A 22,456-nucleotide genomic window follows, 5' to 3' on the forward strand; every position below is an offset into this window, starting at 1 on the left:
ACCCTCCTTGCAAGCAAACAGCATTTATTGCCTCCTCGGTTTGTACACAGCCAATATTGGCACTTGATCCTTGGAGTAAACAGCAAATTCCAAATTGTACCCAGCTGCTTTGAATTTCCAGTACATCTTGGTCTGTTTTCCTTTGACAAAACAACGTGATATCCATCCCCGAAGAAGTTCTTTTGTCTTGCATGCAGAAGGACAGTCCTGTGGGTGTTTGAGACTATGGATTAGCTGTGAGTGAGTGTACAAAGCAGCATTCAGTCTGGCCATGGTAACTTTGTGCTAGTTCCTGGTGAGGGTAAAGGAGACTTGGTTTGGCCTCTTTTAACACAAGGCCCTCAGAAAACACAAAGGAGCCTGTTTGCTTGGAGGAAAAGATGCAGAGCACTTGCACTGTTTGTATTTCATAAAGCGTGGCTTTTCAATGGGAACTTGCCATGGCTGCTGGAGTTTAAATTCCAACCCACAGGCTCAGCTGTGAGCAAGGAAGGGCAGGTTTTAAATCTGTACTGGGAGAGAGGCAGAAACCCTGAGAATAAATCCTTTATAAAGTAATATTAAAACCCAGAATGTGTCAGTGCTTTGGAACTGTTGCTACTGGTAATAACATAAATCTGGAGTATTTGTCACTGGACTAGAATCTACCAGCAAAATGGCAAATCTAGAGGATATTCTCTCAGAATGCTGCTACTTATTTTCTGCTCTTGTCTGTCCCTTTGTACTCATGCAAACACAATCTCTCTCTATCTCTCTCTCTCTCATTCTGTCTTGTTTTCCTCCTCTCTTTCTACTGCTTCCATCTCTCCTCCAGGGAATTGTAAGGAGGTGTTACAGGCATCCTCACAGCAGTGTTGTCACTTGGGCCTGTTGAGCCTATACCTGATCCCTTCTGCAATAAATGATTCTGTGGAAAATCATTGAAGGAAGCTTGAAGTGTAGCACTACTCCATCATGGCACAGGTCAGGAAAAACTTCTGTAAAGACTTACATCAACATATGCATATGAGTTTAGGACAAGTATGACATATGCACCAGCGCTGGTTAGTAAGAGTACTTGGTGCCAGAATTCTTTCTGAGAAATCTGACTCCATCAATTGCTGATAGGCCAGATTACTTTACCATTCCTTTAGGTGTAAAGAACAGATTCTGGGACAGAGGATGACATGAAGAGAGGGAGCATTGCCCAGAATTTAAAAGGATTCCATTGGGGAGAAATGTTTTCAGAAATATCATTCAGATGGTTGTTTATTTTTTGGGGATTAAGAAAAAAATATTTTATTTTATTTTATTTATTTTTTAAAGCTGCTCAATAATGCTAGTTTGAAAGCACAGCTAGCTATACTAGGTAGCATAGCATGCTTATACTTTCATGTATGTGAATGTTCTTTGTATGGACAGGGAGAACAGCAGAGAGGTAAAAAAATAGTAAGCAATTTTCTTCCTATAAAACCAGCACATTTTTTTCTTTTTTTTTATTCTTCGATCCAAAGGAGACTGTTGGATCTTCTGTTTGCAATTTAACAGGAGGTCACCATCCCAGCTGGAACCTGTTTTTCCCTAACATCCTCAGCCTACTTGGATGACTAAGCAAAGATCTGCTTATGTGAACAGCCAAACAGCAAACAAAGATGAGGGAAGACAAGTCCAGGCAGCTGGCTGAAGGCAGGATCCCCCTTTATTATTTGTTCCAAGGCTTCCCAACACCTTTGTGCAACTGAGCATACCAGGAGCTGCATCTTAGCAGAACAGGTTCCCAAAATGATAACAGAGATCAACGGTGTAAAACCAAAAATCTTTATTGTCTTTAAAACGTGTATTTTCATAGAATATCTGCAATATCACATCCAATTATTTATTATTTGAAAAATCAACAGGATTATCTTCATGAGATATGACTATGATATATAACCTCTCAAATAAAGGATTTTCCTTCAGTTTTTTTTCTTACAACTCACTGCTTACACAAAAAAATCATAGATAATTTTTTGCCTATACTTGAAAATCTGAGGCTTGTAAGCACTTTTCACATCTCTGCCATTTTGATCTCTACTCCTTCTCCTTGCCCATGAATTTCTGGTAGAGCAGTACAAGCAAAGATTCAGCAGTCCTTGACCCACACACTTTGAACATCAGGGTTCCTGTACATAAACCAAACAAATCTTACTCAACTATCTCTAAGGCATCAACATAGCTCTCTTCTTGGATCAGATATTAATGGAGGATAAACAACACTAGGAGGCGAAGCTCTGTTCCTTATCTAGCATCCATCATGCACCTGTTCACTTGGTGCTGGTGGCTTCTGGGGTTAGAAACAGGGCAATGTGTGGAAACTCATGCAGGTGTGCTTATGGCTCTCTGTGGATATGTGTAGGTGCACGTAGAGCTGAGTCCTGATGGGCAGGATAAGAAAGAGGAGTGAACACTGTCTAACACAAAAGGTTTCTGTGGTTCTGCTTGGCTCTGGAGGAGTTCAGGAGAACAGAAGAGGGACATGGAACAACACCTACTTCTCACGTACCCTTCTTAGGATGGAGGGTAAATAGGCAAGGGGAATAAACAAAGTGAAAGAGAGGGTCTGCATTTGTGTGAAAGCATGCCTGGGGTGCAGAAACTCAGTGGCCTCATTTGTATTTAAAACTTGTCATTGGGGTGACTTTGTTTTATACGGAGCCTGGCCAAGTTTTCACTTTTTGTCTCCCTTTCCAGATAGAATAGGCTTAAGACTTCCTTTTGATATGCCCTCATACTATTTTTTTTAATAATACAGTGTCGTCTAATTATACAGCAGACTTGTTGATAATGTAATTTGACTGTTTTGAGTATTTGGGATTTCTCTCCCAGCCCTGCCGAATTTGTGTGAGAGGTTTGTCTATGCAAGGAAATATCAGCACAAATTTGACAACCAATACAGCACATGGAACAATGAGGGAGAGGATATAGATGTTTGGAAGATACCACTTATATGCTGATGGGCTCAGGAACCGTTTTCCACCATAAACCAGCGTGTGTGCAGTGCACAAAATCAGTGCCAGATATCCCAGTTTGGACTAAAGGAGAAAGAAGAAAAAAAAAAAAAGAAGGAAAGAAATGGAGGTTAAAACCAGTAAATTAAACCAGAAAATATGCAGATTTAAGGACACAGTAAGATTTGTGTCATGTGCCTTGGGGACTGGTGAAATGAAACCGTTTTATGTAGCATAAAGGCTCTTATTAATTTTTTAAAAATCAATTAAAATGGATATAGATTAAATAGTTTGGTTTTTTCTTCATCAATAACCCTTACAATTTTTCCTAGCTCACGCATACTGCTAGTGTCTGTCATATTTGTGAAAAAGCAGAGAAAAAGCTGACATTCAGTGGAGAGATTAAAGATTTTTTTTATGCTCTAGTGCTAATCCATCCAGAAGTGTCATACTGTGCAAGTTTTTTGCCTTGATAAAACATTCATTGTTAGTAATTTCCCCTTCTCTTGCGTCCCCTTCCCTCCAGCCCAGCTCCTGCAGAGGCAAGGCAGCTTGCACCAAACCTCCTCCGAGTGGAGAGTGAGATTATAGTGTTACCAAGGGCAGCCTGTTTACAGTCACAGCAGTTTTTACAGTCTGCAGAAATTGCAGATTCTCTTTAGATGCTTGGCATTGAGAAGATTTGAGTTATAAAGTAATTTTCAAATCCATTTTAAGTGAATTATCTTGTGAACAAAAAAAATTAGCCCAATAAAATGGCTTAATTATTTTGTGATTTAGTACAATTGTGGAACTTGATGTAAAATTCAGCTTTCTGTTTTTCATTTAGGAGCTCACATCTTCCCATCTTTCTCTTGCTAATGCAGTAATCCCAGTTGTACCATAAGCAGCCATCAGAGCAGTTGTGACTTTTTACAGCTGTATGGCCATGTAGATGTTTTTTTCACTGTGTGATGGTGGATAATGCACATTTGGAGATAATAATGGAGGAAAGCCATAAGTCTTTAGTAAACCTGCCCATGGCCACTGTTGACAAGGGAAGGTGGTGTTTTTAGAAGCAGGTTTTTTTTGAGATGGTCTTCTTACCTGAACAAATCGAAATTCTCGCCAGTTGACATTGTTGCTGACTGAAGGCAAGGAAGTTATTCCCAGAAGAACAAATAAAAAAAATCCTAAAATTCCCAAAGCCAAATAAGAGTCACTAAGCCAGGCTTTAGTGTGGTCGAGTGGTTCTGTTTTATTGTTCAGTACCTGAAGAAAAGAAGACCAGGTGTATTTTAGTGATAGTAGTTTTAGCACCAATAAGGAGAAAAAGTTTCCTTACAGGTAAGTAGGAGATGAATAAACACTAACTCTCTGATTGTCAGAGATTTACTTTGAATGCCTGCTCAAAAAGCAGAAGAAGAATTATATTACATATAGATTCCATGTAACTGCATTTGAGGTACATATTTTACTGTTCTTTAGACCTGTTGAAGAAAGATATGTGATCCTTTGTTAAGTAAGATCAGAAAGTCATAATATATTATATTCCTGAAGGTATAAGAAGAAATAGTGTTTACGTTTTCCCTGATTATTTCATTAATATGTCAACTATCTAGGAGGAAGACTGAGGCCAGAAATCCCCTCAGCTCAACATAATATCAACAAAATATAGATATATCAATGTCTGAAAGAAACAAAAACTAGGAATATTACTCTGTTTTAAAGAACATTGGACTGTCCACATGGATTTCTGAAGCACCAGGTAGTATTTCAACAGGGCCAGAAGAAAGGAAGGCTTAGAGCAGGGAAAAAAACTTACCTGGGAGATGATTCCTTTGCCGGTTCTCCACTTTGAGAAGGCGCGCATTGGAGAAACCAGAGTGAGCACAACATGCAGGGAAGCAAATGCCAAGGCTATTAGTCCAAGCTGTTTCCTACACAGCATCCATTTGTCCAGCCAGTCTGGGAAACGGCGGTACTTGGTACCTCTGTATAACTGAATAATTGCAGCAAATATACCAGGCAGATACACCAAGGCGAGAAGGATGAGTGCCATTACAGGGCAGACCCGATTTGGAATGGTAATTGCAATAAAAAATGAAAAGTTTTTGTTTTCATAAATATAAGTGTAAATTATATCAAGAGCCACACAGTAGATGAAGAAGAATGCAGTTAGGCCAAGAGACAAAAAGATGGGAAACCTCCACATAGGAAAGAGTTGCAGAGGGTAATTTTCTATTTCCTGAGCAGCCAAGAGGGATCCCTTGTCTAGTGGAGTGAGACCCAGTGCACGAACAATATTCATGACCATTTGTTTAGCTTCCACATCATCTCCACAGACAAACACCTGCAGACAAAAACAAACAGAAGTTTATTTTTTTACAGATTTTGGTGACTTTCTCTACTGCCATCCTGCCTGGATATGGACAGTAAGCACAAGCTTCCTTGGCTGCTTCTTTGCTTACTTGGCTTACGGCTGACCCTAATTAACATAGGCAAAAAAGTACCCTATGGGTACTTTTGGCAAACAAGTCAAGGACCTTTGAATATGATTCTTTACTTTAGGGAAGAAGATTGTTTCAAGAGGAAAAAATTTATATCTGGAAAGAACAATGTATAACAGGCTTAGCATATGTCTTTGAGTATAAGACTGTACATACTTTTCTGAAGGTCTGCAAGTAGTTTGTAAGCATGAGATTTTATAGGGCCAAATTGAAGCAAAATTTTCAATAGCATTAACTAAGAGCAAAATTTTCAGTTGCTGCTATAGTGGTCCATAAATACTCCAGGGAAGTGAGGACAGAGATCTTTAAAACACAATTTGCCTGTCACAAAAGTCAATATTAGTTTTTTCCAGGTCTAGTAAAATAGTGAAGAAATCATCTTTTCTGTGAGTGTGTAAGACAATATAGCCTTTTTGGAACTGGGAGAAAGGGGGCAATTTCTGCTTTTGTTGAGATGGTGTGAGTTTATAGAACCTTGGCTTGGAATCCCTTGGGTCTGGCCAAAACCATTTATCTGGCAGGAGAGAGCAAAGTTAGCAATGCTTTGAGTAGGTGGATGATTTCATGTGTTGTACAAAAGCACCGTGCTTTGAAGTGACAGAAAACAGGGCCTTAAAAAATTACTGATCTGCTTCCTATGGCCAGCTCTGTGCCTGCTGGCCTGTGGTTGAAGAGGTGATTAAAACAGTTTGCATACACTGATGTTGTGTTAAACTTAGGTGGCGATGATTTAAAAAGCTGTAGTAATTTATTCACCTTTCAGCATACTTCTTTTGCCAATACTCATTGCCCTATCACATCCCTTGCCTCCCTTGTTTTGCTTTCTTCGTTTTATTCTTGCTGTGAAAATTCCTCCTATCTTATTTCTGTTTAACTTTAGAATTGTGATGACCAATTGATGTAACACTCCTGATTTGTTGTCTCTTGTAGCTCTGCTATCTTTCTTCTCTTACTTCTCTAGTGTCCCTAAACACCTTTCGGGTTTCAGAGGCAAGGTATTTATATTCACTGTCATGCCATATGAAAAATCCAAGGTAAATTTTAGCTCGCATTTAGTTGGAAATGAGAGATTATGGTGAAAACACCATCTCAACTCTGCCTAATTCCGCTGTCCCGGGTGTGTTTTGTGTAGCTGAGAAGAAGCCATGTGATGTGTTAGTGTGACAGAGACAGTCCCTTGCTCAGCCTTACCTGCCGGCTTGCGTCCAGCGTGCCCGCCTGCAAGGCCCAGGCTGACACGGTGTTAAAGGCTTTCACAACCTTACTGCCGGGCAGCAGCTGCGCCAGGTGCTCCGCGTTCGACTCAGGGTACTGGTTTAATTTCAAGTTGTTGCTTATGTCCACCAAGACTTTTCCACGGAGAACCTCTGCTAGTGGCGTGAGAAAGTTGTAATGCTGCCTCTGGATTGCTAGAATGATGATGGCAGCTTTCTGTGCTGCCTCTGCGTGGCCCAGCACCTCTGCATCCTTGGGAATCAGGCTGGATATCTGGGTGCTACGGCTTCCATACACCACTGGGTAGCCAGACTGAATCATCTTATGACCCAGAGCTCGTCCAAAATCTCCAGTTCCAAATATGCACACTGTCTCTTTTTTGTTAGAAGTGTTAGGAGCCAAAGCCATCGTGTTGGAAGGATTTTTATTCATCTGTTAAAAAACCAAGTAATTGGAACAAACTAAGCAAAACATCAATCTCTTGGAAATAAAAGGTTTGTATTCACTCTGGGTGTACAAAATAGACACCTTAGCCTCTTCTTCTTTAATATAATTTCTGCACACTCTCAATACACACTCTCTGAAGATATATGTACAGTTATTAAAAAAGCATTCTGAATATTCAGTCCTCCATGTCTCACAGCATTCTCTTTTCCATTTTATGGATTTTAATGTCCAGCTGAACTGTTTTAGTTTTCCTCTCTCAAAGAGAAAATAGGAGGAAAAGACACAGGATCACAGAGAGCAAGGGTAGCATACTTTTCAGGGTAGTTGCTGCTTATTTATGCTATAGAAAAGCATTGAGGAGAGTCTGTTTCTAATCAGATTAGAACCTGGAAGGTCTTTTTCAAAATACTTTATGAAGGGTTATTATAAAAGGTAGCTATAAACCTATCTGTTGTTCTCAGTGTTTCCTTAATGCAAATAGTCAGTGCCAGTTTGTTTTATTATTGTTCTTCAATTTCCTGGAGTGTTCCATGAAGCATTTGGACAGTGGACTTGAATATTTCATGTTGAAAATAGATTTTTGATATTTATATATTACTCATAGTAAAATTCTCTTTGAGGTCTTATCTCTCTTCCTTTATCACTGTACCTGGAAACTTCAAAGTCTTTAATGTATTATCCATGCAATGGCAGTGTGTTCGCTCTGTACTTGCAGAGTGAGACCCATGATACAAATACAGAATCAAAAAGGTCTGTTCCATAGATCTTGGAATAGGTCCACACACTGTTCTCCCTTAATAAAAGGTGGACTCAGAGCAGAACACCTCAGACAGCCAACAGGAGACCCTGGTCTCAGGGTCTGTGCATCAGACAGACCTGCCTGACCCATCTCTTGGACTGTCCATCAATTTGACTTAGAGCAGCAATTTAATTTGCAGGAGCCCAGTTCAATTCTTAGACTGCCTCATAGCTAACTGTCCTAATTAGAGCTGTGGGACCAACAGGTTTTACAATTTGCCAGTGAAACTGTAAAAAAAAAAGAAATGCATGAAATGCTTAACCAGAACCAAAACAACTTCTTTGCTTCTGTTGTTTATGACCCTTTGTTTACATTCTTCTGTGAAGCACCATTCAGAATGCTGCAATTTATTTATACTGCCTTTTAAAACACCGAGATGATGTCCTTCACTTTCTTTTGTATTTTCCTCTGGTCAGAACAGTTTTTGCTTTTTAAAAATCTGACATGATTTTGAATTGTTTGACCTAAAACTTGCATTTGTTTGGTGAATGAAAAAAAATCTAGCCTCAGCTTCCTCCTACCTGCCCTGACATAGGGATAAGAGCTGTGAGTCAAGGATGCAAACAGCTGTGGCCTATGCTGTAGGGTACAAGTTTTACTAGCAAGACAGACACATAAATTCTTATTCTGAGAATCAAATGTGAAGATTTTTCTTGGACTACTTCTGTATGTAACTATGCAGCCCTCAGCTGGCCTCAGTGCCTGCTCAGCTGCACTCTTGCACTGAGCTGTGGGAGCCCTGGTTTAGAGAGGTGCCAAGGCTGTTGCTTCTGGTCATCAGGGAAGGTGAGGATTCAGGCAGAGAAGGGCTGAGCACCCGTGTGCTGGGGGATCTGTGTGGCTCAGACACGTCCCACGGGAGGCTTTGCAGTGCAGCAGGAGACTAACCCTGGCTCTCTGCAGCTGGACTCCATGTACTTTGACAAGTAGTACACTGAGCATGAAAATAGATCCTCAAAGGGACCCATCTGAATGTGTCTTGCATATTTGTGTGCTCTGACACATGCTGAAAGTTGCAAGGTCCTTTGACATATTTGAAAATCATCCTCTGAGGGCTTTATTAGTGTCCCACGAGGCTCTAATGTGACTAAAGTTATGAAATTCCTTTCTGGGGATAGTCTGTATTTCAAAAAGAAGAGAAGGGTTGCTTATGTAATATTAATAAATGGTCCAACTCAGTACCTAATAAGACTCAGCTGTCTATCCTTAATTTTAGTTTTTAACAAAGTAGTCTCCTATCTAAAATAAAAAGTAAAACTTATTTGTAACATGCAATCATCCAGTTGAAAGCATCTGTATTTGTCATCAAGAAATCCTCAAGTTTTTGTTAAGTGAACTGTGCAATTCATTCTTCTCTCCGATCTAAGGATGGAAAAACCAAAACTGAGACAGATGATATCAAATATTATACTTGGTAGATCAGTGGAGTTAAGTTTTGTTTGGGCTTATAAACATATTTAGTATAGAAATGGATCCACCAGCAAGAAATAAGTCTATAAAGTACTTCCATTGTTCACTTATACTGAACACCTCATTTACTAGTGAACACTGAACTTGTTTTGCCAGAGAAGAAAAAAAGAGGCAGATGAAATGAAAAAAAATAATGGAAGAAATGTTTTTTTCCCCCCAAAATATGGTTTCCTGAAGTGCTATCTAAGATGTAAAGGGAGTTTAAAAGGCATAGAAAGCTGAAGAGAGCTAAGGTTTTCTTCTTTAGTACTTGTGGTCTAATATAGCTTAATACCATTTTTAACAAGAGAGACAATTTGCTTGAATAAATTGAGCAGAATTCACCTTTTCTTTGTAAGACATAATAAAGATGCCCATAGCTGTCATGAAAGCAAAAATTATATATTAGAAATGAAATATTCACCGATGAAATTTTTAACAAATGAATTATATTGTAAAACTGATAGTGCAGCTGTTATTTCTGAAAATCACATGTAAGACAAAGCAAGTTTACTTTTAAATTCCAGGTCTTCTGCATGCCTTCTAAAAAGTATAGTAATTAGGTTAATGGTCTCCATAGAACCCTTCTTTTTCTTGCTTTTGACAAGTCTTTGTGTCAGCTGGTTCTAACTGAACCAAAAGCAGGTTGTAGGCTTGGCAGTGACTGTCTGGAGGTTAGTTCAGGCACTAGGATATGAGCATATAGAGAGTGTATAGGCACATCCTGGCACTGCTGCCTGTGTTTGAAGAAAATGCAGCATCTCACGGCAACTGTGTGGCTCTAAAGTCAAAAGAAGGAAATTGGACTCCCAGATTCATGCCAGCAGTAGCTGGAATCTGAGAAGACAGTAATTTTCTGTAGAATGAGGTGTTTTATTGTGGTGTATCAGCATGACAGATGGGAAGCAGAAATATATCACAAGGGACACAAGGTTTTTTGGTAACTGGGAGCTCAGCCCAAAGGCTGACACTGGGCTGTCACTCAGCAGCCAGTGGCAGTGGAGCTCTGCTCCATGCCCGTGGGTTGTGCTGGGTGCTTTCAAAGCACCAGAGGAAAGCAGAAATACCAGCTAAGAAACATGCAATAATCATTATCTGTTCTTTTACATATGTAGCTGTATGTAATCTGAGAAAAAGCCACAGAGATTTGTATGCATACATAATATTTTTCCTTTTATCCATCCCCATAGCATTAGAGCCTAGTAATGCCTTTTGTTATTTGAAAGATAATCTGTGTAAACTTCTGCAATGATTAGCTGCATCTTTTCTCCTCTACATTGTTGCTGTATTCTTCTAGACTGAGTTATCCTATTTTAAGGAAAATGGTGGCAATCTCTGAGTTTTCTTGGTCAGTAAAGATAAAAGGAGATGCTGAAATAAAAAAAGTCACCTGCAACACTGTCATTTTTCCCCATTGCATAAACACTAAGATGCATAACAATGGGGAAGGGGAAGCTACAATGTTTAGTTAAACAGTTATATGCAAATACTTAATGTAGGAAATTCCTTATGTAGGAAATTGAATTAAGACAGGCAGATTGCTTTGCACATGGGAAAAAGGAAGGATATCCTAGTAGAAGCAATACCACAGATGAAGAACAATGCCAAAAGTGGAAAAGTGGAGATGGAATGGATAATGGAAATATCAGAAAGATGTAACATGAAATGCAAATGGAAGATCATTGGAAATGAGCCAAAAGTTAGAAAGACAAGATGAAAGGAGCAGGAAATAGTAATTTTACTATTTAAATTTTAAAAAGGAAAAAAAAATTGCTCTGGTTGACGTCTTAAGTGGCCCTTTCTACAGCAGAACAAACTGTGTTTAAACCAAGTCTGACAGATGCTTTTCTCACCTGTTTGTGAAACCTTCCTGTTTTGTGGATGCTGAAGCTCCTTGCTTACTGCTTTCTCAGCCATTTTATTAGGCAAATTTTTGTATGAGCAATCTGTATTGCCTCCCCAACAGTAGACACAGCTGTCAAAGGTGTCAGTTTATCCCCCTTCTCTTTGCTGCAGCCTTTGTTGGACATGACGGCTGTTACTATTTCACCCTTTTCTTCTAGAAATAAAACAGTCCCACATCTTTCCTGCAACTTGTGTTTTGGAGAGTGGTGATCTCTCTCATGGCTTTCTTCTGATGTTTCTAGGCTATCTGCTCCAACTGTTAATTAAAAGTGTGGTGCTGACTGCAGTACTCTCACAGAGATCTCACCAGACAGAAAAGGATTACTTTAGTTGCCTCACAGTCCATATGTAATCCTGCTGTCACATTTGTCTCATTCACAGCACAGCTGATTCAATAGTCAGTCAGCTTGTGATGCATTAACGTGATGAGTGCTTTAACAAGGGGTGTGTGGCAACAGGGACCAAGATGTGGAGTGAGCACCTGGTGCTGAGCTCATGATTTGCACACCATGCACATGCCAGATTTCCACCTTGGGCTGACTTTAGCACTGCAGCCTGCATGCCCACAAGCAGCTGAAGGCATTTGGGTCCACCTAAAACACATCTTCTGGTTCACCTTTTGTGGGAAGGAATCTAGTTTCCAAGATAACCCTGTAGTGTAAAGCAAAGCTTGAAAGCGATGATCTGCTTCTACATCTGAGCAGAACTGAAATACCAATGCAAATGTATCCTCTTACACCCAGTCCTTTAATTGTAGTTCTCCCATGCCACTTGCTTCATCCTTGATTTCTGTACTGTTTTCAGAGCCGTATTGTGCACTTGTTCCTATTGAATAGTACCATATTTTTTTCAAACTGTAGTTTCAATTTGTCAAGATTATTCTGATTTCCAGGCTGTCCTCTAACTTGCTTGCAGCCCTTTTCAACTTTGTCAGATTGTCACCTTTAATAAGTAGAATGTCTAGTCTGTCATCGATGCCATTTAATGAAAGGAATAGGAGTTTTGTCAGGAGAAACCCCCTGCATATCTGCAGTAAATGCAGTCTTCTGTTTTGACAGTGGTTAATGGAGAGACTGAAAAATGTTTCTTTTGTTAGTTCCACAGAACCCTACCTTGTATTAGTTTAATCTACACTGCATCTTTTTTAGTTTGCTTTTGCCATTTTTTCTAACATTTACCATACTAAAAAATTTGCTTGTGTCAAGTTGTACCACTTCTGTGATTCATGAGGCCTGTTATCCTTTTATAAGAAATAATGGGTTTGGTTTGGAATGTCTTATTCTTGATTAATCCATGTGTCTATCATCTGTTTCTTTCTTATTTTCTGTTTGCTTCCTCTATTTGTTTGAGAATTGTATTTCAATGGATTATTTAAAAGGGTCATAATTCTGCATCTCCTCTTTTGTCTTACATTTAAAAATAGGTGTTATTACCTTTCCAGTCTTTCAAAACTTTACCTCTTCCACACAATTCTTAAAGACAGTATTTACAACTGTGGAAATGCTTCAGTTGTCACCTAAATGGTGTGAGATGAATTCCATCAGCCTTGCTGATCTCAGGTCATTTAACTCACATAAACATGGCCTAATCTCATTCTTCTGTCATTTAGCAAGTATTTCCAGCTCTTTGCTACTGATGTAAACCCTTCTGTCAGGGTTGACCCTTCCAGTGACCAAAAGCAAAATAGCCATTACAGAGTTGGCTTTCTTGGAGTCACTAGTCAATAGTTCCCTTCAGTTGAGTGGTGGATCAATTCTCTCCCTGATTTTTCTTTAACAGTTTATGTTTTTACAAGAAACTTTTTGTTATTCTATATGTACCTTACTAATTATATTTCTTTGTGTGCTGTGACTTTTCAAATCATATCAACATATTGGCACAATTCTGTGCTTCTCCACAGATTTAGGTTTATGTGTGTTATTTGAATGTGAAGTTTTGAAGAACTGACAGCTCCAGCCACATGACTCTCTCATGGCAGTCCTTGCTCTGCATTGCAATCTTTATGTCTCTGCTTTTAACAGAGTTTCTTTAAGCTGCTGCCAATCTCCTGACCTAATTTTCTTCTCAAATTGTGCTTCCCATGTAACATCACCTTCCCACCTTCAGGATCTAGTGTACTCTGCTTGCTATTCTGCTTGGGGAACAAATCCATTTTTGACCCCTTGATGTTTCTTGGTTGCCTGTGGTGGCTCCAAGCTGTGACAGAACCTCTGTATTTTCCCCTCTTTGTCCACAATCTTTTATTGGGATTATATTCTTTTATCTCTTGATTCAGGGCAAAATTTTAGAAGACAAAGCAGGATACAAGGACTATGAGAAGAGAAAAGGCCAAAGAAATTTGACCTGTTGCCATGTAAAAGAAAGGTTTATAAGTAGGTTATGGTAGGTCATGGTGTTGTCTGCTGTAGGAACTAGTGCCAGGATTTACAACACTGGTCCATTTATGTTTCTCTTTTTTTTTTTTTTTTTCTTTTTAAGCTCATTTTAAGAATCTTAATCCCAAAGGTGGGCATAAGGACTACACACAGAGCAAATATTATGGGATTTTAACAGTAAAAATGATGGGTCAAAGGTCTTTTTTTTATGTAAACTAATTATTTTTACTGCTATTTCCATGCAAATAACAGCAAGGATTCTGTTACTCTGTGCAAATAATAGAGAGTGTCAGGGATGGGGATGGCCTTTCAGGAGCAGCTTGCCATTGGTCTAGTACAGTATTCTGGAGGCAAATAAAAGTTCTGACTTAATACAGCTTGCTCATTATATAGCATGCTGAGTGTAGATTCATATGTGTGAATTCATATATGGTTATACAGAAGTCATGACATCAGTATTGAGTGCATATTCCAGTGATTCTTTCTAGTAGAATTCGGATATGAAATCTCTTTTCTAAGTTCACGTGTCCAGGAAAACCTTGCTTTTCCATATTTCAAAAGGGTTATTATTCTATAATGGTGGAGAGACACTTGAATTGACAGATAGGAGCTTATTAAATTGAGATCATTGCACAGATGAACTCTAATAGTACCTTGCTCCCTGGAGAAGTTAATTCTTCACTCAGGCTCACCAACCTGCGATGTTTAACTCTGCTTGTACAGTAGTTAACCTGGGGCATCTGGGACAGGCAGTTTGGGTTCAGACTGTGCCCTCATTTTAAGCTACCAACATGGCTTCTTACATCACACCATAGCCACATTGCTCTTTTGACATGGATGATTTAGCTGTTTCTGGTTTGTTTTTTGTTGTTTTTTTTTTTTTTTTTTTTGGCTTCTGTATCTCTTGTTTTCATTACAGCAAAGATCAGCTGAGCTCTCTCACACAGCATCCACATAGATAAGTTCTCAAGCCTCTGCTAGAGGCTTTTTTTCAGTCAAAGTTCTGTATCTCTCTAGTCAGGAAATACCTGGAAGCGTGCGGTTCCTTACAGGGATTCAGGAACTTGCTTACATAGTTTGAACCACTCAGGCAGGGCTGAACCCATGACAACTCATTTCAATAACAGAGGTTCAGAGCATTCTCTTCCAAAATATTTTAAGAAGAGGTTCCCACCACCACTACAGAGACTAAGCCCTGAACTCTGTTGGACCTGATACTCATTTCAATTTTGCTGGGCTACCGTGAGCTAATCTCGAGCTGGCATTTAATTTTGAAATGGTGAAAATAAACCCTTGTCTCATGTCATGCAGACCTTCCTCATGCCTCTTTGAACAGACTGAGTAGGTTCAGTCAGGTTTGCTCCCCCAATGCCTCTGTGTACCCCTAATCCCTCCCTAGCTGATAAACATACATCCTTCTCAATTGTGGTTGAGCACTCCTGGTAGCCACGGTTCTTTGACACCATCCCAATGGCATGCACTTATGCTGGTGGCAATAAAGAACACTGCCTATGACCAAAGGTGCCAGAGGCAGTGGAGATGGCCAGGATTATTTTTTAATTTTTTAATACTAGACCTTTGTTTCTCATTGTTTCCTTTAAATTCTATGCACCTGTGGGTGAGCATGGTGAACTTGAAACAAATAAGTAAATGGGTACATATGTTTACTTGGATTTGTACTTTTTTCTCTGATAATTCTTAGTTTCCCATACTGTCAAGTTCTCCAAAGTTAAACTTTCTTTCTCAAATAGAGGTAATTCTCATTATTGTCTGACATGTTTATTGCAAGTACTGGCAAGCAGAAGTCATCCCCAACTGCTGGGGCTTTTTCTAAATAAGACTCCTGCTTTATCTTGTAATTTATGATCAAAAGGTGCATATTAGATAAAAACGCCCTAATACAGTAAAATTTTATATAGTAGCCAATTAAATATAGTACAGAAAGAGAGAAATTATTATTTTATTTCTTGTATAAGTAGTACTGCATTTTTGGAATACTTTATGAAGTATTTCACACATGCTTAATATACAGTAATCCTGTTGTAATGTGGAAAACAGGTGAAATGAGATTTAGAAATTGTCCTCAGAAAGACAGGTACACTACTCTGAGGCAATCCCATTTACTTAAAATTTAATTTTACTATTTCCACACAGAGAGAAAAAAGACATTCTGTAACAAAAAATGTTTCTTACAAGATGACATCTGTGGAACCAAATCTGCTGTAAAATACAAATTGCATTTTTTGTTTCTTGATACACCTAAAACTAAAAGGCATGTGGCTGAACTACTGCTCATCATTAATCCAGTACTTAAACACATCAAGAAAACAGCAGAATAGCTCTAGCAAACCTATTACAACAAATTATGCATGAATTTCCTTTCAAGCAAATGAATATCTGCTGTTCCTCTCAGCAGAAAATCCTGGGGTCCAAGTTTTGACAAAGCTGATAAAAAATATTTTTTTGAGACAATAAATCCTCCTATGGAGGACACTGCATTTCCCACATCTTCACTTTTTATCAGGAGTACACCAAAACTGCCTGGAGGGTCTTCAAACAGACAAAATATAGTCCTGAATAGATGTGCTAAATGTTGTCTAAATCATGGCAAAATACTGAGAGGGCTGGAAATCTCACCACCTCCAGCTGCTCACATAAACACGTAATACACAGCTATAACTCGAGTAATGTCCTCAGTCTCTTCAGGGCTGTTTTATTTTGAGGCTTGTAGGTATTAAGCTTTAATCCAGCCTATTCAACTGCAAGAAGAATGAAAATATCTCTTAAAACACATGAAGGTGAGCAAGTGTGAGGGAGAGAGAGACCTGCCTACAGTGCAGGGACACTGGGTTTATCCCAGCTGGCCCAGGAGATGTTCTGAGGCCTTGAAATCCATGCTTGAAGATCCACCAGGCATGGAGAGGCACCTCTTGGATTCCTGCCGAGGCATTCCCTCGCTGTGAAACGATTTTCTTGAGCATCTTTTATCTGCCATTTGGAGACAGTAACAAGTAGCTGTGTCTCACAGAGAAATAACACTAGAAATAATGAAGCCTGACTTCCTAGGGGTTTGTGTTTCTTGGCTGATTACAGGCACTGATTGAAACTGTTTCTAATCACAGGAGATGACTCCTAAAACATTTCTTTAGTGGATTTTAGGTAATTCAAATGCATATAGTCACATTATAATCTTTCATTTATCAGGACTCTTCTGTGGGGTCTTCAGCTGCCCTCTGTCATGCAACATGAGAAGAAGCAAGTGCTCTGCCCTTCTGTGTTTGTTTGAAATCACCAGTAAAAAAATGATTGAGGAGCACACATAAATGTGAGACACTCACATACCTCTGCATGAGTGAGAGGATTTCTCACTTCCTACAGAAGTCAAGGTAAAGTAGTGGACACCCCAAAAATTTGTGAAGTACACACACCCAAATGCATGTCTGTACCACCAAAAGAGAAGGAAGAGAGTGAAGCAGTTTTGACCCAACATGGTTGTGGCCTCTTGACAGTAATGGAGAATGAGGAGGGGATGTTATTTGGGAGGCTTTTACTGACAGCCATCAGTGCCTTGCAGTGAGACTGGAATTAGCTGAAATTAAACAAACAACTACCAAAACCGACCTTCCGAACACTAAAATGTGTTCATGCCACATGTTTATTATGAGCTCTAGGAGAGCATGAAAAGCCTGACTCTCTTCCCATTTACACGAATGAATTCTTGATTTGCAGTTCTCTTGCTTTTGGACTGGGTTGCAGAAGTGGGGAAATGAAGCCCTATTATTTTGTTCCACCTTTCACAAAAGAAAGGGCAAGGTGGCTGCCGTGTTGCACCAACAATGTTCTTGGCTGTCCTAGAAATCTGAGAAATACTGAACTCTTAGAAATCTGAGAAGTGAGGATATGATGAAAGATTTAAGGAATCAGAGAATGAATATGAAATTTTCTTGCCAAAACAAATAAATGTGGATTGGCAACATTTTGGGAATGGGGCCAAGCAGATTTTACAGAAAGTTCATTATTCTATTTTTAAAGACATATGATTGGACAATCCAAGACAGTGGATAACTTCATCAGTTCCCTTACTCACTTGATGGGAAGTGTACTAATTGTATTTACTTGCTCCTTTTGGTTTCCTTTCTTTATTTTATGTGGACTTGAGCATTTTCCTCTCTCATTTCACTGAATCTGAGTGGCATCTGCAGAGACATGCCTGCCTCCAGGACAAAACGAACATTGATATTTTCAGAAGAAATTATTTCTCAAAAAAACCCCCAAAACCCACCCATTCTTTAAGCAATAACCTTAAGTTACAGGCTTTGAAAATTAATTGCTAAGAAGCCTGACTTTAGAAACATGCTCTTAAAATAGAAAAAAAAAAAAACAAAACAGCAACAGGATTAGTAAAAAATTGACAGTGCTGCTCAGGGCAGCATCCTATGCTGAGAAAAGGAAAGATCTAGGGTTTATGGGGTTTTTTTGATTTTTTTTTTTTTTTGGACCAAAGCATCCTTTGAGTTCAGCCCAGGTTTTGAAGATGCACAAGCTGCTGCTGGTGATTCCTGCCTGGTAAGCAGGGGTGGGTGTGCACACCAGTGAGTCATTAGCTCCTCTCCCAGCCCAGATGTTGGTTCAAATGACATCTCTCTGCCACAGTACTGCCTTGGGGCACTGCTTTTGGGCACAGCACTGCCACCATGTTGCTTACAGGGCAGCCAGAGTTATCCTATGCCACTGCATGGGGGATAGGAACCTTTAGAGAACATCTCATACAAGTCCCTGCTGCCTGTGCCCTCTTACACAGGGGCCCTGGCCTCCTGAGAGAATTCACCCTGATTTCTGTCTTCTGCTTGCTCCTGGGTCTCAGTCAGGGTCTGAGACCTGCCCCCATTGCCTACCCCTGTGAGATATGTGGGGTGGAGGCAGAAGTCACTCTAGGTTCTGCATATCAAGACCGTGCAATAAGCAAAAAAAGGAGTAAAGGAAAAAAATGGATATTGGGAACAGAGACAAATGAAAAGCTTTTTGCTAAACTTAGCTGAAGAGCAAAGAAGAGGGTGCCAGGAGGTAGGAAACAGTGTCATGCTGCTTCTGTAATTGCCTAATTGGACAAAATAATTCCCTCCTGCAGGGTGACCCTCTCTTGATATCCAGCAAGGAAATGCCATACAAAATAAGGAACTCAGTTTTCTGAATAAACTCATTGTCTTTATTAAATTACCATTTTATGCTATTATGATTATTGCATAATTATCCACTTTTTGTGAGTACTCATGCCTTTTTACATATTTCCTGCTCTCACAGTCATCATAGCATGGGACCACCCCAGAGAAATCATTTGTCAAACTATCTTCTGCTTTAATGATGCCAGAAAGTGTTTTGCTCTTTGGCAATCAACTTCTCCACTTAATTTCTTAGCTCTTAAGGCTTGTTTATCTAGAGGCCTCCAGAAACTTGCTCACATAGTTGACATCATTAAAGGTGGTAGGCAGCAGTAAAACACTTTGATCCCAGTCCTCAGGTGCTGTAACTTGTCTGAATTGGATGGCTGAGCCTTTTCACCATTGATGAAGCAGTTTGTAGCAGATTAATATAACTGAGCACCTTTGAAGTGCCAAGTTATATGAACTCTGGAGCAGTCCATGTTTCAGAATTCAAATTTATTAATATTTGAAATTTTAGGAATATCATGTTGTTTATGAAGGTGGGTTTTCTGTACATTTTTATTTGTCCTGTTGAGGCTGCTCCACTTGGGAAAAACTCATGTAGGGAAATTATCCCTAGCTAATAACCTGTCCTCACTCCTGATATAATCTTAACCTAATGTTTTCCAAAGACAGTCATGGGAACTGCATGTCCCAGTGGGAGGCTGGACCTAGCCCTGCTGTTGAGCCAGGCTGATCTGTGCTGCTGAGCAGGCTCTGCCAGTGCAACAAACAAGGCAGCCCAGCTGAGCATTGGAAGAGCAGTCCCAAGCCAGGCAGCCTGAGCCTGTCCCCAGCATAGTGCCACCACCACAGTTAGGGCATTTCTCTGGTAACCCCACCAGCAGGGACAGCCCTCAACAGTTTAGTAAAGTAAAAACAATAGCTGAAAGTCTATAAAAGGTGTGTGAAAGTCACACCTTTGCAGTGGTGCATCCAGGGCTGTAGTCAGTTGTCACTAGGAAGTTGAGAGGAAACCCTGTCACCCCTCTAATGAATGCTTTTGCTGGAAGCTATGCCCTGTCTCCAAGAAGCACCAGTATAACCAGTGCTCACCTGAGCTGCCACCCAGCACAGTCCCAGCACCCTGCCCAGACCTCCTCAGCTGGGAGGACAAAGATGTTGGGAGCCCAGGAAGGGCTCACCAGGACATTTGCCTACAAACATCTAGTAAGTGAATTAAATGAGTATTTTATTGACAGTGCTCTCACTAAGAAGAGTGCATGTTGGAGAAACTTTTAAAAAGAAGACAGTATCTGTTTCTAAACAGTGATGTCAAAAGAGGAAAAAAATCCCCAGTATTTTGTTTTAGAGCATACAGGGACAAAAAGATCCCCACAATGCAATAAGCATTTAAATGTTACATTTAAATACCTGTCTCTACATTTTTTCCCCAAAACCTGGCTTTTGAATTCCAAAGTCAATATACATGAAAATCTGAATAGAATAGAAATAAAGTCAAAATGCCAATGCCTCTAAAAAGTCCCACAGAAAATAAGATATTGAAAATCTTTCAGTTCCACTCTGCTAGTTCAGCAACCAAGATGAGAAACAAAGAAATGTTGGCTAAAATCTTGAAGTTACCAAATAAAGAAGTTTAAATAAGAAATAGACTAGGGAGCAGTGAAAGAGACCTTAAAATATGTAGATTTTAATTACTCTGCCTGAAAGTCTCATTTGCTGTCTGTATTTTTGAGAGACTGGGTTTATAGGGAGCACCCAACACCCACGCTGATTGGGTTTTTACTTTAGGGTAGCTCTGGTCTGGTCCTGTGAGCTTAACTGCAATTAGCTGTGAGATTGTTTTGTTTCACCCATGAGCAGCCCAGATTGCATGACCCCAGCTGCCCTGCAGGGTGAGACCCCAAAGGACAGATCCATGGTGGAGAGCAGCAGATTCATTCCCAAGTGAGCTCCTGCTCTGAAACCAACTACTAGTGCAGGCTACACACTTTGTTCATAATTTCTCAGCACAAAGTAGAACTTCATCTGATTATCATTTCTGCTTGTAACTAGGAGAAGTAATTAAAAAACATGCCATCTGCCTAAAAATGTACAAATATGAAAAGCACCTAATATATTTTTATGAGAAAAGTCCAATAGGGAGGAAGAAAACAGTGATGCTTGATTTCTCAATGACTATTGCAATATTGTGGCATGTAGTTATAGTGCTACTTCATGCTAGTCTAAATCATTGCTATTAACAAATCTAGGAGCTTCAGAAAGGCCACATCTAAAAAAGAACTTTCATCTTCCACTAATTGCATCATTTTATGAAGTCTTAACGGACTTGAAAAAATTGGCCTACAGTCTGAGTGACAGTTTGTGTTACAGATTTAGAGAGGATATGAAATTTTCCTATATCAAAGCTGAAGAACAGTTCTGACAGCTGCAAATGTTCTCTGAATTAATAATGTGGAGCTGGTATAAGACAATATTTAAGAAAAATCCATTTCTTTCTGCAGCATTGAAACCCCTTGCTTATAAAATATTAAACAGGAATAAAATTGGTATGCTGCTTGAATGGAAAGAGAAAACTTGAAATCCACATATGAACCCAGAAGTAAAAATAATCATTAGTTCCAACTTTTATTAGTGATAACTTATAATTCAGGGTAAAACAACACCCTGACCTTGCTGCTAAAATTCAAACCAATATCTTGGCTCTGGCAAAGGAAAGAAAATCCACTTGCTAGCTTCATTATTTAAACCTCACTGACCAATCCTTATTTGCAGAAGCTTTCTTCGCTGTACCTATAACAAACACCTCTGAAAGATTAAATAAGTCTGTTATCTGCTATGTAAGCTCTCTGAATATTAACTGACAATTCTAAAGTTCTGGTTTGTCCTGACTTTACAGATAAAATTACTTTCTTATTTCTCAGTGCTTCCTTCCCTCAGGTCTTAGTTACAAACAGATTGTATAACATTAATAAAAACCCAGGAGGCTTTGTGGTCTTTTTGTCTGGCAGAGAGAAAGGCTGGGCTAAAATTTCATCAAGAGACTTAAAAATTTAACTTCAAGCCCCCCTAAGCTTCTCAGGTTGGCAGTTTAGCCATTTTGCTCCCCATTCTCACCTGCAGGAATGAGAGAAACCTGTGTCATCTGTGTAAAAACTCACCTGTGCACTCAACCTGATGCACTCCCCCTAAGCAAGCCAGTGCTTTCCCAGCTGGTGAGATGCTGAATGTGAACCAAGAGAAACCTCAGGAGCTGCAGAGAGGTCCTACTGCCTGGAGCAGACACAGAAGCCCTGCCAGCCCAGCTGGTATTTATTTAGAGGAAGCCAGGGTGAGTATAGGGCAGGAATATGTGAGGGGATGTTGCAAGCCTCTTCTGTCTGAGCAGGATGAAAGAACTTCCCGTCAAAGTCTCAGGGAAAGTCCCAGCCCTTGTATTTACAGCTGAGGTGAAGCTGTGGTTGCTTTTATCATGCTGGCACTGACTTTCCCCTTGGCTATTGGCCAGAGCTAAGGTTTGGCTGCCTTTGCCCACTCTTGTAAGACTAACCAGCATTGCGTAAGCCAGAAATGTTGTAGAAGCACAACAACAAATATTTGCTGGGAAGGAAAGCTGCTTTTCTTTGTCTTGGCTCTTCTGTGCCATTCC

General features: G+C 39.7%; 1 protein-coding gene across 1 annotated transcript; it reads right to left on the minus strand.

The window, feature by feature from the left end:
- Nucleotides 1-1,783: 1,783 nt before the first annotated feature.
- On the minus strand, nucleotides 1,784-22,131 carry STEAP4 (STEAP4 metalloreductase). The gene is made up of 5 exons (XM_059842785.1): nucleotides 21,969-22,131; nucleotides 6,647-7,102; nucleotides 4,771-5,298; nucleotides 4,053-4,217; nucleotides 1,784-3,050 (listed from the first exon to the last, which is right to left on the minus strand). Exons 2-5 carry the CDS (start codon nucleotides 7,100-7,102, stop codon nucleotides 2,781-2,783), a joined length of 1,419 nt encoding a protein of 472 aa, XP_059698768.1. The 5' UTR covers nucleotides 21,969-22,131; the 3' UTR covers nucleotides 1,784-2,780.
- Nucleotides 22,132-22,456: the final 325 nt, after the last annotated feature.

The sequence above is a fragment of the Haemorhous mexicanus genome, chromosome 1 (genome assembly GCF_027477595.1).
Source record: "Haemorhous mexicanus isolate bHaeMex1 chromosome 1, bHaeMex1.pri, whole genome shotgun sequence".
NCBI lineage: Eukaryota > Metazoa > Chordata > Aves > Passeriformes > Fringillidae > Haemorhous > Haemorhous mexicanus.

Bases quoted from the DNA above. Each gene is read 5' to 3' on its own strand.
- STEAP4 (XM_059842785.1), bottom strand. From the start codon at position 7,102: ATGAATAAAAATCCTTCCAACACGATGGCTTTGGCTCCTAACACTTCT. The intron at 5,299-6,646 runs GTAAGGCTGAGC...TTTTGTCTGCAG, and splicing joins CGCTGGACGCAAGCCGGCAG to GTGTTTGTCTGTGGAGATGA. The intron at 4,218-4,770 runs GTAAGTTTTTTT...TCTTTTCTTCAG, and splicing joins GCAAAGGAATCATCTCCCAG to GTACTGAACAATAAAACAGA.